The 15876-nt window shown below is 43.4% G+C and overlaps 2 protein-coding genes across 2 annotated transcripts in view; one reads left to right on the top strand and one right to left on the bottom strand.

Annotated features, from left to right (window-relative positions):
* Positions 1 to 8694, top strand: part of FANCL (FA complementation group L) — an 86810-nt gene extending 78116 nt beyond the window's left edge. The window contains exons 12-14 of the mRNA XM_065400522.1: positions 7357 to 7473; positions 8081 to 8152; positions 8617 to 8694. Coding sequence (XP_065256594.1) covers positions 7357 to 7473; positions 8081 to 8152; positions 8617 to 8652 — 225 coding nt within the window. The 3' untranslated portion in view covers positions 8653 to 8694. The remainder of the gene's footprint in view (positions 1 to 7356; positions 7474 to 8080; positions 8153 to 8616) is intronic.
* Positions 8695 to 8720: 26 nt separating this feature from the next.
* The window catches only part of VRK2 (VRK serine/threonine kinase 2), a 69248-nt gene continuing 62092 nt past the window's right edge, over positions 8721 to 15876 (bottom strand). Inside the window, exons 11-13 of the mRNA XM_065400521.1 lie at positions 13725 to 13898; positions 13054 to 13227; positions 8721 to 8963 (exon numbers count right to left, since the gene is read on the bottom strand). Of these exons, the coding sequence (XP_065256593.1) occupies positions 8721 to 8963; positions 13054 to 13227; positions 13725 to 13898 (591 nt within the window). The remainder of the gene's footprint in view (positions 8964 to 13053; positions 13228 to 13724; positions 13899 to 15876) is intronic.

The following is a 15876-nucleotide window of genomic DNA, read 5'->3' as shown; positions in this document are numbered from 1 at the left end:
ATTAAGCTGCCATGGGATAAAAGGGAAGGTCCTTTCATGGATTGAGAACTGGTTAAAAGACAGGGAACAAAGGGTAGGAATTAATGGTAAATTCTCAGAATGGAGAGGGGTAACTAGTGGTGTTCCCCAAGGGTCAGTCCTCGGACCAATCCTATTCAACTTATTCATAAATGATCTGGAGAAAGGGGTAAACAGTGAGGTGGCAAAGTTTGCAGATGATACTAAACTGCTAAAGATAGTTAAGACCAAAGCAGACTGTGAAGAACTTCAAAAAGATCTCACAAAACTAAGTGATTGGGCAACAAAATGGCAAATGAAATTTAATGTGGATAAATGTAAAGTAATGCACATTGGAAAAAATAACCCCAACTATACATACAATATGATGGGGGCTAATTTAGCTACAAGTCAGGAAAAAGATCTTGGAGTCATCGTGGATAGTTCTCTGAAAATGTCCACGCAGTGTGCAGAGGCGGTCAAAAAAGCAAACAGGATGTTAGGAATCATTAAAAAGGGGACAGAGAATAAGACTGAGAATATATTATTGCCCTTATATAAATCGATGCTACGCCCACATCTCGAATACTGCATACAGAAGTGGTCTCCTCATCTCAAAAAAGATATACTGGCACTAGAAAAGGTTCAGAAAAGGGCAACTAAAATGATTAAGGGTTTGGAACGGGTCCCATATGAGGAGAGATTAAAGAGGCTAGGACTCTTCAGCTTGGAAAAGAAGAGACTAAAGGGGGATATGATACAGGTATATAAAATCATGAGTGATGTGGAGAAAGTGGATAAGGAAAAGTTATTTACTTATTCCCATAATACAAGAACTAGGGGTCATCAAATGAAATTAATAGGCAGCAGGTTTAAAACAAATAAAAGGAAGTTCTTCTTCACGCAGCGCACAGTCAACTTGTGGAACTCCTTACCTGAGGAGATTGTGAAGGCTAGGACTATAACAGAGTTTAAAAGAGAACTGGATAAATTCATGGTGGTTAAGTCCATTAATGGCTATTAGCCAGGACGGGTAAGGAATGGTGTCCCTAGCCTCTGTCTGTCAGAGAGTGGAGATGGATGGCAGGAGATCACTTGATCATTGCCTGTTAGGTTCACTCCCTCTGGGGCACCTGGCATTGGCCACTGTCGGTAGACAGGATACTGGGCTAGATGGACCTTTGGTCTGACCCGGTACGGCCTTTCTTATGTTCTTATGACAAATTGGAGAGAGTCCAGCGGAGGGCAATGAAAATGATTAGGGGCTTGGGGCACATGACTTATGAGGAGAGGCTGAGGGAAGTGGGCTTATTTAGTCTGCAGAGGAGAAGAATGAGGGGGGATTTGATAGCAGCCTTTAACTACTCTGAAAGGGGGTTCCAAAGAGGATGGAGCTAGGCTGTTCTCAGTAGTGGCAGATGACAGAACAAGGAGCAATGGTCTCAAGTTGCAGTGGGGGAGGTCTAGGTTGGATATTAGGAAAAACTATTTCACTAAGGCCTGGTCTACACTAGGAGTTTATGTCGAATTTAGCACCGTTACATCAAATTAACTCTGCACCCGTCCACACCACGAAGCTATTTAGTTCGACATAGAGGTCTCTTAAATTCGACTTCTGTACTCCTCCCCGAGGGGAGTAGCGCTAAATTCGACATGGCCATGTCGAATTAGGCTAGGTGTGGATGGAAATCGACGCTAATAGCTCCGTGAGCTATCCCACAGTGCACCACTCTGTTGACGCTCTGGACAGCAGTCCGAGCTCGGATGCTCTGACCAGCCACACAGGAAAAGCCCCGGGAAAATTTGAATTCCTTTTCCTGTCTGGGCAGTTTGAATCTCATTTCCTGTCTGGACATCGTGGCGACCTCAGCAACACTGGCAACGATGCAGAGCTCTCCAGCAGAGATGGCCGTGCAATCTCAGAATAGAAAGAGGGCCCCAGCATGGACTGATCGGGAAGTCTTGGATCTGATCGCTGTGTGGGGCGATGAGTCCGTGCTTTCCGAGCTGCGCTCCAAAAGACGGAATGCAAAGATCTACGAGAAGATCTCTAAAGCCATGGCAGAGAGAGGATACAGCCGGGATGCAACGCAGTGCCGCGTGAAAATCAAGGAGCTGAGACAAGGCTACCAGAAGACCAAAGAGGCAAACGGACGCTCCGGATCCCAGCCCCAGACATCCCGTTTCTACGAGGCACTGCATTCCATCCTAGGTGCGGCCGCCACCACTACCCCACCACTGACCGTGGACTCTGAGGATGGGATATTGTCAACGGCCGGTTCCTCGGACATGTTAGCGGACGGGGAAGATGAGGAAGGAGATGAGGAGGACGAGGCAGTCGACAGCGCTTACAACGCTGATTTCCCCGACAGCCAGGATCTCTTCATCACCCTTACAGAGATCCCCTACCAACCGTCCCCAGCCGTTAACCCAGACACAGAATCAGGGGAAGGATCAGCCAGTAAGTGTTTTAAACATCTAAACATTTATTTTTAACAGAACAGGAATATTAACAATAACAACAATGGGTTTCTCATGATTAGTTTGCCCTAGGCGCTTAACGTTTCAGTCCTGGGCAGTGCAACTATTGAAAAAAAATCTAACAATGTCCGGTTTAGCATGATTGTTCTGCCCAAGCCGCTCTACTGTTTAGTCCCTGCCAGTGCAGCTACAGTAAAATGCAGTCTATATGTCCGGGGATAGAGCTGAAATCCTCAATGGACATCTCCACGAAGCTCTCCTGGAGGTAATTGGAAAGCCTTTGCATCAGGTTCCGGGGGAGAGCGGCCTTATTGGGTCCTCCGTAATAGCAGACATTTCCGCGCCAGGAGACAAGCAAGTACTCCGGGATCATTGCCCTGCAGAGCATGGCGGCATACGGCCCTGGTCTTTGCAGGCTTTCCCGAAGCATTCTTTCTTTTTCTGTGTCTGAGATCCTCATCAGGGTGATGTCGCTCATGGTGACCTGCTTTGAATTAGGTAGGGGAATGTTAGTATTGGGACTGCTTGCACGTTCTTTTACAGAACTGTAACCGGCGGTTTACAGCCACGCGGTGGAGGCGGGAGAGGGGCAGCATACAGGGATCTTTCCCTGGGACAGCCGTGAGGGGGTGGGACAGGGGCAGAGTTCATGCTTGCCGGATTGCTGGCAGCAGGAACTGGCATTGCTTTCAGTGTGAAAGGAGGCCAGTGCAACTATTAAAGTTTTAAGCAGCCACAAGTCTACGGCTTACCATGTCAGCCTGCTACCCAAATTCCGCTGTCCTGCCCCGCTTGTCAGATCTGCACTGCAAGACCCCAGGCACTGAATGCGAAGGCCGAAAATTCGACCTTGTCCTGAGTGCGCATGTGATAGGTGCTGTGCATGGTCTTGTTCACAGAGAAAGACTATGTTCTTTGTTCACAACTAAATTTATCTTTCTGAGGAATTCACTCCCTTTTTCCCATTCCCATAGCTGTGACTGTCTCCCAACGTAGCCTGGCATCACACTCCCAGAGGCTAGCGCAGATTAGGCATAGGAAGAAGAGGACACGGGAGGACATGTTCTCGGAACTTATGGGCTGCTCCCGAGCCCAGGCAGCACAGCAGACCCAGTGGAGGGAGAACTTCTCCCAAATGCACCGTTCACACATGGAACGGGAGGAGAGGTGGCGGCAGGAAGACCAGCAGGCGACTCAAACGCTGCTTGGACTTATGAGGGAGCAAACGGACACGTTTCACCCCCCAGTTTCATGTGTAGTTGCTAATAAAAAATACGTTTCTGTTAATTACTGTTTCCATCATGTTCTTTAGAGGAGAGTCTGTCTGAAGGGGGGGAAGGGGGTTGGTAATTGGACAGGACAGTCACCTTTACCAGGGTACAGAGGCGGGGGCAGGTTCAGCAGCAGGGCACACACACATTGCAGTCACTAGTTACCCTGGTCATTCTGGGAGGTGGTTTTAGTGTTCTGTGGGGGGTGCTCTGTGACTTTGTGGCGGGGGAGGGCAGTTACAGATCTTATGCAGCGGTCCTTATCCTGGATCACAGAGCCACGCAGCAGGGGATCTGTAACCGTCCTCCCCCTGCCATAAAGTCACATAGCCCCCCCACACACAGAGTCCCGAACAGGAGGGGTGGCAGGGTCTGTTGAAACCACCAGTCCACCGCTGCGGAGCCTGTCATTCCTGGAGTTTGGAAGCGTCATTTGCATCACTACACTACACCCGCTCCCCACCACAGTCTGCGTCCCAGGTTCAACACTTTCCCACGAAAACAGTAATAAAGAAAATGGTGTTCATTAACAAAATTCAAGTGATTTTATTTTTAAACGTGTGTTGGAAGGGGGGGAACGGGGTATGTAACTGGAGAGGATACTGAACATTTAGTGGGTAAAGAAACGGGGGCAGGTTCAGCTTCTCTGTAAACTGAAAAGTCACTGGTTACCCTGCTCACTCAGGAACCTAGCTTTCAAAGCCTCCCGGATGCACAGCGCGTCCCGCTGGACTCTTCTAATCGCCTGGCTGTCTGGCTGGGCGTAATCAGAAGCCAGGCTACTTGCCTCAACCTCCCACCCCGCCATAAAGGTCTCCCCCTTGCTCTCACAGAGATTGTGGAGCACACAGCAAGCTGCAATAACAATGGGGATATTGGTTTCGCTGAGATCACAGCGAGTCAGTAAGCTTCTCCATCTCCCCTTGAGACGTCCAAAAGCACACTCCACCACCATTCTGCACTTGCTCAGCTGGTAGTTGAAGAGTTCTTTTTCAGTGTCCAGGGCGCCAGTATAGGGCTTCATGAGCCAGGGCATTAGCGGGTAGGCTGGGTCCCCGAGGATGACTATAGGCATCTCCACATCCCCAAGAGTTATTTTGTGGTCCGGGAAGTAAATACCTTCCTGCAGCCCTCTAAACAGACCTGAGTTCCTGAAAACACGAGCGTCATGAACCCTGCCCGGCCATCCGACGTTGATGTTTGTAAAACGTCCCCTATGGTCCACCAGTGCTTGCAGCACCATTGAAAAGTAGCCCTTTCGGTTGATGTACTGGCTGGCCTGGTGGTCCGGTCCCAGGATAGGGATGTGAGTTCCATCTATAGCCCCACCGCAGTTTGGGAATCCCATCGCGGCGAAGGCATCTATGATGGCCTGCGCATTTCCCAGGGTCACTACCTTTGAGAGCAGTACCTCAACGATTGCGTTGGCTACTTGCATCACAACAACCCCCACGGTAGATTTGCCCACGCCAAAGTGGTTCGCGACTGACCAGTAGCTGTCTGGCGTTGCAAGCTTCCAGAGGGCTATGGCCACTCGCTTCTGGACAGTCAGGGCTGCTCGCATCCGGGTGTCCTTGCGCTTCAGGGCAGGGGACAGCAACTCACAAAGTTCAAGGAAAGTCCCCTTCCGCATGCGAAAGTTTCGCAGCCACTGGGATTCATCCCAGACCTGGAGCACTATGCGGTCCCACCAGTCCGTGCTTGTTTCCCGTGCCCAGAATCGCCGTTCCACAACATCCACATGACCCATTGCCACCGTGATGTCCTCAGCGCTGGGTCCCGTGCTTTCTGACAGGTCTGTGCTACTCTCAGACTTCAGGCCCTCACCGCGGTGCCGTAGCCTCCTCGCCTGATTTATCTGCATCTGCCTCTGGGAAAGGTGGATGATAAGCTGCGAGGCGTTGACAACGGCCACAACTGCAGCGATGGTCGCAGCGGGATCCATGCTCGCAGTGCTGTGGCGTCCGCGCTGTCACTGACCAGAAAAGTGCGCGAACTGATTTCCCGCCGGCGCTTTCAGGGAGGGAGGGCGGGAGTGACGGTTGGATGACAACAGTTACCCAAAACCACCCTCGACACATTTTTTCCCCCAGAAGGCATTGGGGGCTAGACCCAGAATTCCAATGGGCAGCGGCGACTGCGGGAACTGTGGGATAGCTGCCCACAGTGCACCGCTTCCAATGTCGACGCTTGCCCCGTTAGTGTGGACTCACAAAGTCGAATTACCGTCCTTAGTGTGGACACACACGTTCGACTTTGCAATATCGATTCCACATATTCGATTTAAGTAAAATCGAACTACTCTCATAGTGTAGACATACCCTAGGAGGGTGAAGCACTGGAATGGGTTACCTAGTGCGGTGGTGGAACCTCCATCCTTGGAGGTTATTAAAGCCTGGCTTGACAAAGCCCTGGCTGGGATGATTTAGTTGGGGTTGGTTCTGGTTTGAGCAGGGGGTTGGACTACGTGACCTCCTGAGGTCTCGTCCAACCCTAATCTTCTATGATTCTATGACTCTTGTAAGGAAGTATACCAGATGCAAAGTGGAAATCCCCAGAGACAATCTGGGTACCTGAAAAACTTCTGTGAAACTGGCAATTTATTACATTACTGCTACAAACTGTGACTCACCTGTTAATATATTTTACCTGCTTTAATCTCTCAATAACTCTTATTTCTTTGCTAATAAACCTTCAGTTAGTTTACTATAGAATTGGCTGCCAGTGTTGTCTTTGGCATAAGATCTGGAATACCAATTGATCTGGGGTAAGTGAAACCTGATGTGGTGTGATTTTGGGTTTAAATGACCAGTATCACAAAGTCCAGTTTGTCTGGGTGGCAAGACAGGTTGGAGAATCTAAGGGGATTCCATGGTAAGACTGGTACAGTGATCCAGGCGTTCAAATTTGTTGCTGGCATGGTGAAATCTAATTATAGAACATAGCACCAGTTTGGGGTATCGTCCCTTGTTTTCTGATAGTCTGCCCTGAAGTAGGCACTCTGTTGTTAGCCACTCCAGACAGCGTGACACACTCCACAATGTGATATAGTGCAGAAGCCTGGGTGGTAGAGACTCAAGGTCAGTGCCTACAGGTGTTTGAAACAAGATGTCTTTGCACAATAAAGGATTACCCAAAGGGACAGACCGTGAAATGAAAGCATTAAGATGGAAGTCAGTTTGTGATGTGGCTGACAAAATCCAGGAAGCGCAACTTTGCTGGTTTGGACACATACAGAGGATGAACAAAGAGGACCTGGTGAAGATAGCATGGAGAGTATGGTAGGAAAGAGATCCTGAGGAAGCAATAGATGGATTGCATCAAAGATGGTACGCAGGTGGACCTTAGTTTTGCTTTGGACAGACAAAGATGATGGATGCTTGTACAACAACATGACGGAGTGTGGGGGTGGGGAGAAGATGATCACATCTGTTGGCGGTAAATAGAACTAGTTCCAGTCTTGGAACAGATGAAACGGACCTCTGAAGGAAGAAATACACAATAATTAGAAAGTGATGTACTTTATTTCTTCCTCATTTCCACCCTGAGATATGTTAATGTACAAAAAAGTTAACTTGTCTGAAATACTTTGTTTTGTATTTTTAAGGACTTCACTATGGACTGTGGTATCTGTTATGCTTACCGACTTGATGGTGCTATTCCAGACCAAGTGTGTGGTGATTCCCGATGTGGACAACCTTTCCATCAGGCTTGCTTGTTTGAGGTAAAAATTTTATTAATGTAACAAATCCACTTGTCTCCAGTTCATGGATCCCAGATATGGGCTTCTGTATGAGAATATTATGGAAGCAGTAGAAATAGCTAGTTAGGTGACGGGTAAAGGACTGGTGAGAGAGAACTGTATCAGCAATGAAGCAGAACCACTAAGCCTTCTTAATTACATGTTCTTATTGCTGCTTCCCTAGTGTTCTCTCCCATCACTCACTTATGTCTTATAAGCTCTTGGGGGGCAAGGAACCTGCCTTACTGTGTGTGTACAAGCAAAGGTCTAATCAAGACAGGAGCTTCTAGGTGCTACAAAAGTAGAACAATTTAGTAATACTGCTCTGAAAACCTCAGAAGGGAGTGTGGGGAAAGTCAGAGAGGATCACTTTAGAGTACTTTCAGTAAGTGAAACTAGTTAATCATAATAGGTAGATTGTACAGAAAACTAATCCAGCGAAATTGCATGCTCCTAATCCAGTGTGAAAACACTACAAATCAGGGATTTATCAGCTACTATGGTGAAGAGCACTGTTTATAAGAACTTTAGACTCATTCCTAAATTGGGCATAAAATAAATATTAAGTTTTCATTATCTTATCTTGCAGTGGTTACAAGGTCTTCCTTCTAGCAGACAAAGTTTTAATGTCATCTTTGGTGAATGTCCATATTGTAACAAGGTAAGGAAATATTTTAGGAAGTCTAAGGGAAATGTAAAATTGAATAAAGTACAGTACTGGAGCTTAGGAAAAGTGGAAAAAAATAAGAGCAGCAGACAGTTAATGTTAATTTGATAAACACTTGTGGATTTTATATTTTATTCCACTGTAAAAATTATAGCATGGAGTTACTAATTACATGCACCAGTATTTAAAACTATTTGTTGAAGCAAGTGTAAAAGTAAGATGTAACAATGTCTATATATCAAACATATACCAGAGTCCTTTATCATGAAAGACACAGGAGATTTAATTCTTCTACGATTTTTAGTATTACTCTATGAAAGGACTAGTTCCGGGAAGCATGCCTAATGTTCAGAATAGAAACAACCAAATAAAAATAGTGTAACACACATGTAGCCTTGTACACTGTAGAGGTTAAAACGTATCTGTTTACAGTATGTTACTTCACAAATCTTTTCCAGCCAATCTCGGTGAAAATGTCTATGAAGAAACTTTGAAAAAGTAACTTGTACAGCTTTGGGCTAATGACACTGCACATAAACTCAAGACATTTTAAATGGTGACATCAAAGAAAATACAACACAAGGAATATTAATATCAGAAGTACAAGTATGGTCATGGTGTATCGGTACCTCTCTTCAGTAAATGCAAGCTTAAAAATATTGGATACAGAAGGACAAGTAAAATTTCTATTGGGTTCTTGCAAAGATACTGGAGAATATGTAATGCTGTTTTGGTGGTGTTTCTTTTTAACTTCCCAGAAAACTGTTTGGGGATAATGCCTGTGTAGTTGTCTTACGGTGTTTTCCTGCAAGGGAGAAAAAATATTTAAATGTTTCCAGCATTAAACCGAGTGGAAATCTGAATCAGAAGAACAAAGATTAAAATATTCTGTTGCACTGCTTTCTGGGGGAAACTTATATGCAAATGTCAAAGAACTACAGTGAAAGAACAAATTCTGACAAGCTTTTAGCAAGATTTGCTAGTAACATTTGCTGAGCTACTAGGAGTAGAGATTTAACCCCTCTAGATTTTGTGAACATTCTGTCAGATGCAGCTAGCATTTAAAGCTTTATAAATGTACAAATACAGCAGTGTTCATATCTACAAATTAATGTGGGGTTTGGTTTTATAACATGTCTAAATGCTTTGCAAAAAGAAATATTTAGAATTCCATTTTTAAAAGCAACATCTAAAGGACTCTAATACCTTTATCTTTGTCCTCAAAAATGGGAAAATCTGTAACATTTACAATATTCTTGCTAATAAAGCTATTATATACACATTCTAAACTTCTGATTGTCAAATTTGCTGTTCCTATTTATTTAGATTTCATTTTATATCTCTACAGTACAGCAAAACTTGTCATGATTCCTCAAAGGTGTAGGTGGTTTTTAATTTCCAGAAGCATCAACTTTATGGCTTCTTTGTCCTGCTTTGAGCTTCACCTCGGATCGGACTCCTGCACCCACAACCTTTATTGCAAAACTTTCTTCAACGCACAGTTGTGTTTCTTGTATTTCAGTCCTGAAGTTTTTTGACAATCATCTCTTCCTTTAATGTTGCTACCTTCCCATCCCACTTTCCTTCTGCAAACTCCTGTCCGTAAATATCCTGTTCAGACTATAGTTTTCATATTCCATCCCACTCATATCCACACTCGTTTCTTTTGCTAAATCCATCCCCCTTATCCTATATCCTGGCATTGTAGTCCTTTGGATGAAAAATTTGTAGTGGAGAAAGTCAACATGGACCCTGAATTATCTACCATTTGGCTTGCCAACTGATTCTCCTTCCTAATTAGATATAGAAGTCGTTCTCTGACACTTCATCTCAGTCCAGTTTTCACCACAAAAAGATAAGAACTACCTCATGAACTATTTTTCTCTATGGTCTCCAATACAGGTGGTGTTCTACTCTGATCCTCTGTCATTTGCCTTCATGCCTACTCTCATGCTCTTCCTTCCCCAGCTGGTGGTTTTTTCCTCTGCCTTCACACATACCACTGTTTCCTGTACCCTAAAAGCCCTTCTGCCTCTCCAACTATCACCCATTTCACTTCCAAGTCCTTGAGCAAGCTCTGAACTCTGGTTTTCTTGTCAGTTCACTCTCCTCGACTCTTTTCCAATCTATTCACTATTTTCCAAGTGTCTAATGACACCTTTCTTGCATCTTTTCTCCATATTCATTCAATAGTCTGTTACACTGCTGACCACACCATCCTTTTATACCCCCTACCACTATAGTCTCCTTCAACTGTTCTACTTCCCTCCACTCTTGGTGAACTGTAGGATTCTGGTTCTTGTTCCCCTTTTCTTCCTTCTTTTCCTGAGGTTAAGATCATATCTGCATTCATGGCTACCAAATTACACATACCACTCCCAATTCTACTATTTCCACCCCTGATCAGTGGCATAGAGATATGACAATTTCCTGATGTATTGCCTCCAAAAAAACTAAATGGCTAAAAACAGATCTCTCCCTACTTATTCCACATCCCGGCCTTGGGGTCGCAGTGTCATAAATGACTCCACCTCTCACAATTAGGCTGCTACTGAATTCTGTAACAACTTCAATGTTTTCCAGTATATGTCACACTCTCTCCATAAATACAACTCTTCTCCTGCCTTAATAAGTTGATGACTAGACTCTTGCAAACTCCTTTGCTCTGTCAAACCCAGCTTCCATCTTCCAATCCATTCGAAATGCCACCAACAAAATCATCTTCCTTTCCTGCTGTTATAACCATGTCATATACTGAGTCCGTTCTCTGACTCTTCATCATATTCAGCTTCCTCCTCATCATGGCTGTGCCTAGACTAGAATAAGGGTATATAAAATCTTGCCTTTCCAACATTCGTTTGCTTGGACCATGCAGCCTTTGTTTCTTTTTATCTATGCCTGAAATAGCCTTCCTAATTTTGTACATCACAACCTCTCTCTCTCAAATACACCCAAAACCACTTCTGTAATCCCAATATTACACTCCTACACCAACTTTCCAAATCAGTTAAATAAAAGGAAGTAGCAGGAAGCATACCATCCAAACATATTCCCATGGCTTCATTTTGTATATTCTTTCTCCAACTTCTCTCCCCTTAATTCTTCATCTGAAAGTTTTAACATGCTGACATCCATATTTTACTTGATTCTCTTGTTAGTGATAATGTGCCGTGAGTACTAAGGAACAACTATAGTGAAATAGCCAGATTAATAGACATATTTCCCAATTACTTTTTCCTCCTAGGGAAAAAATAACTCAAAAATACTAATGGCAACCAAATATTATGCAAAAGGCTGGTTTAGATCTTCTTGTTCTTGATACCTGATCCTTCTCACTGGTTGCTGCTTCTATTGCTTATTCCCTCTTTCAGTCACCCAGGTACACATATTCCACAACTCCTCCCCTCCAGCTGTACTAAATGTACCCTTGCCTTCCAGCTAAGTGCAGCTTTTGATATCACCACAAAGCAGGGGGAAAAAGAGCACAAATACCCATACTGCTTCACAACACCATGATTTACAGTGAAGATGGCACTACTGTCACTGGCAGTTTCCACTAATACACATGATCAATGTCAGGAACCAGTCTCTATCATTCACAACCCAGGTGATAGACTACCTGGGTGGAGAACCAAAAGCTGCTGCTTTCAGGTAAGAGGCAGGTACACCGGGGGTTGAGGGTCTGTGGGAGAGGAGGGATTTGGAGGGAAGCAGGTTGGGGACGGTCCAATTGGCTATTTATATTCTAGCATCCAAAACAGAATTTCTGCATAAAAATAGCATCTTAATTGCTACTTCCAACTCCTTCTCTGCATTCCCTCCTTAACAGGGAAGGTGATGTAAAAAATTCAGGGCTGTTTTGGCAGGACTCGGGAGCCTTTTTTAGTCTAACCCTTTTCCTATTAGCTGTGGCCCTCTATCCGAATTGTTCTGCTCACCACTTGCCTGACTGAAGCCCTGGGGCAGTTTTGCTGTTTCTTCTTCACTTTGATGCCTTGTACTGGAGTCTCCAAGCAGCAGACTGCTTGAAGCGAAGATTTTTTAATAAAGCTGCTTTTAAAGTCTCGTTCTGGTGCTTCATAAATGAGTTTGATTTCCTTATCCAGTAAGAAGGGCACAAACTGAGTAAATAGTTATTGTTAAATTAACTTAAAACCAAAGGGGAAGGGGGGGGAGAGAGGTTTCTTTTTCTAAGATGCCTTCTATTCTGAACTATTCTTACTCACAAATAGCACTGAAGCCTTTACGGAATGATTCTTTGCACTCTAGAAGCGTGAAGCTGAGCAGTACAGATCCACTTTGGCATACAAAGTATACAAGTTGAAGTTAATGAGGGCATTCAAACCTTTTATATAATAGAGTAGCTAATGCTATTGAGCTTTGATCAGTTAAATACTGACTCTTCAAGGCCTGAAACCAAGATTTTATTATTGGTTAATATTAAATGCAGTTATTGAAGACCCAACTATTACCAAACAGTGCTATCAGAGCAGTTTCCCCGCTGTAAATTAGAAGAAACTATTATTGACTTGCAAATGTTTACTTTAATCACAACCACTACACAAAAATGTTGTCATGGGTACCATTCTTAATACCTGTGACTGTAGAGCTAATGTTAAAGGTACTATTGGAAGTGCAGCACTACTTTTGCACCTAATGCACAATGATGACAGAACATTTTTTGAACTTCATTATATTTTTGGAATAATGTTATCCAATGGTGTCTAAGCATATACCAAATTCTGGTGTTACTGTGACTAATATCTAGCCTGCTGTTTGCACAAGTCTATTGTGTCAATCTTTCAGTAGAAAGAAACACAGAACTATTAAAGCAGAACTTTTTACAGGGTTTCAAATATACCATGTATGTTCTACCGTAATGTCAAAAATCTCACCAGCAGTGGTTCATTATGCTGACACATCTGGTTCAATCCAACTGGTTTCTCTTGTTCTTGTAATTGTCTGTGTGTTACCTGAATACTAGCTTTTCTCAGACAATTATGTTCTTTATCATCCAGCTTGCTTTCTTTTTGTTTAAACTGTTTTGGTGTAGGCTTTGGTAAATCAGCCTGTTAACATAGAGTTAATAACATGATATAATGAAAACATTCAACAATTCAGAAAGAAAAGTGCTTAAATACAGTACTAAGAATAAAAACAAAGGCAAACTTCAAAAAGAAAGTCAGAGGATACTAAAAGTATGTAAAAAATAGTTGTCAAAAAAATCTTTCCTACAAACAGGACAAGACTAGTGCTACTGTTATGCTCTCATTAGCTGCTACATTACTGAAAGGCATTTTTATGGAAATTATTATTATATATTATTATATATACACTTAACCTTTACTGGGAATGGAAACACTTATATTTTTGGAATAATGTTATCCAATGGTGTCTAAGCATATACCAAATTCTGGTGTTACTGTGACTAATATCTAGCCTGCTGTTTGCACAAGTCTATTGTGTCAATCTTTCAGTAGAAAGAAACACAGAACTATTAAAGCAGAACTTTTTTCAGGGTTTCACATATACCATGTATGTTCTACCGTAATGTCAAAAATCTCACCAGCAGTGGTTCATTATGCTGACACATCTGGTTCAATCCAACTGGTTTCTCTTGTTCTTGTAATTGTCTGTGTGTTACCTGAATACTAGCTTTTCTCAGACAATTATGTTCTTTATCATCCAGCTTGCTTTCTTTTTGTTTAAACTGTTTTGGTGTAGGCTTTGGTAAATCAGCCTGTTAACACAGAGTTAATAACATGATATAATGAAAACATTCAACAATTCAGAAAGAAAAGTGCTTAAATACAGTACTAAGCGTGCTGGGCTGGGGGTGAGTGGCCCCTCTCCCCGGCTGCAGAAGTTCCAGGGCTGGGGGAGAGCATCTCTCCCTGCCCCAGCAGCTCCAGAGCTAGAGGAGATTATCTCCCCGCTATAGCCCTGAGCGCCTGCGCAGCCCTTAATAGGCTGCTGCGCAGCCACGCAGCTTAGAGGGAACTTAAGACTGGGAGCTATACGCAGGAGTTCATGCAATTTTTTTCCAGTCTTATACCCACTCTGAATGTCAAAGGATGTTTGGTTTTGGCATTTGTAACTCTTAAGGTAAATGTAGCCAAAACACAGCCTGTAGGCCACGTGCTGCACAGTTCTGCAGTAGTAACAGTCACATGTGGCCCTCTGCACAGCAGTTCTTCCTGGATATAGCAGTTACAAATTAAATCTGCTTCCTTTTGGTGGTGTTGATTAAGTAGTTCAAGAATGGGAATTACACAAAGAAATAATAAAAGGAGAGTATTGTACCAAAGTGGATTATAGGAGAGCTACTCCATCAGCCGCCAAGCAAGAGCTGAAACACAAAACCTCTAACTATTGCAGGTCTAATTCCAAAAAATTAACAAGTATAATTTTCTAAAGTGCCTACGGTCCAGTTTTTGAAAGGTGGTTAGGTACCGAAAGATGCAGATAGGCACCTAGTGTGATTTTTTTCAAAGATAATTATTTAAATACTTTTTAAAATCTGACGCTTAGATTCTCTCTCTGAAGTTCACTAGGAGTTCAGCTCCCAAGTGCCCAATCCACTTTTCAAATGGGACTTAATTTCTGAAAAACGTTACCCCACACCTGTTTTCGCCCCCCACTTAAATGAAGTGTATCATGTTTTGTGCATGTCAAAAAAAATAAAGTAGTATATTACCTTAAATCTATCAGATAGGACCTCTGATTATGCTTGGGCTATTCAGCCATAACCCTAGCATCCCAGGTAGATATGAGAGAGCTAAAAATATTTATCTGATGCCCAGAAGTATAGAAAGCAAATAGACATGGCTTCTATCCCAATTATCCATTCTAAGATGATAGAGATGGAAGGAAATGGGAGGACAAGATTAACATTAATAAGAGTAAGGAGGCATGGAGTGCAGTATTCTCAGTCAGCTGATAACACTGTATGTCAGTCTCATCTGACTTGGACAAGGTGGTTCAGTGCCTCAGCCAGTGTATAGATGAGAACAAGCTGGCTGAAGCTCAGCCCAGACAAGACTGAGGTGAGAGTGGTGTGGAGCAAGCAGCTGGAGATGGCAGATAAAATATCAGTTCCTTTGAGTGTGTACATCCACCATTAGTTACTAGGGATTTCAAGTCAGGGGTTACTTTAGATCCCTCCCTGCCTTTGACAATCTTTACAGCAGTAACCCAATCATCCTACCACCAGTTGCATCTGGGTAAGAGACTGTGATCTTTTAGTTGCAAACAGTGCCACTGTTATCCATACTTGTTACCTCAAGATTAATCTACTGAAATATGCTCTCCCTTAAAACTATTCAGAGACTACAGCTGGTGCAGAATACAGCTGCTCACTTATTGAGAATGGGGCACCTTGCTGGGAGCACATGACACCAGTGCTCTGGCCTCTGCACTGGCTGCCTATGGATCTCTAGGGAGAGTTTAAGTTGTTGGTTATGACCTATTGTGACAGAATACACCCCTGTATTCACCCTATAGTCTATTGCAATAATCTTTGTACAAAGTATGCCTCATAAGGAATCACTTAAACTCATAATTTGCTGGTCAGTATTGTCCTGGTAAAGCTTGTGGCAACACTGCATGTGAAGTTATAAGATTCCCCTCTATGTTATTAACATGTTCCAAACCCCACAGCCCTGCCCGAACTGAAGTTGGCAAACAGGTCTGCCCTAAACAAAGGGGTGTGTGCTTTG

The sequence above is a fragment of the Emys orbicularis genome, chromosome 3 (genome assembly GCF_028017835.1).
Source record: "Emys orbicularis isolate rEmyOrb1 chromosome 3, rEmyOrb1.hap1, whole genome shotgun sequence".
Taxonomy (NCBI): domain Eukaryota; kingdom Metazoa; phylum Chordata; order Testudines; family Emydidae; genus Emys; species Emys orbicularis.
The sequence above is the reverse complement of the archived record's forward strand: the minus strand, read 5'-3'. Positions and strand labels throughout refer to the sequence as shown.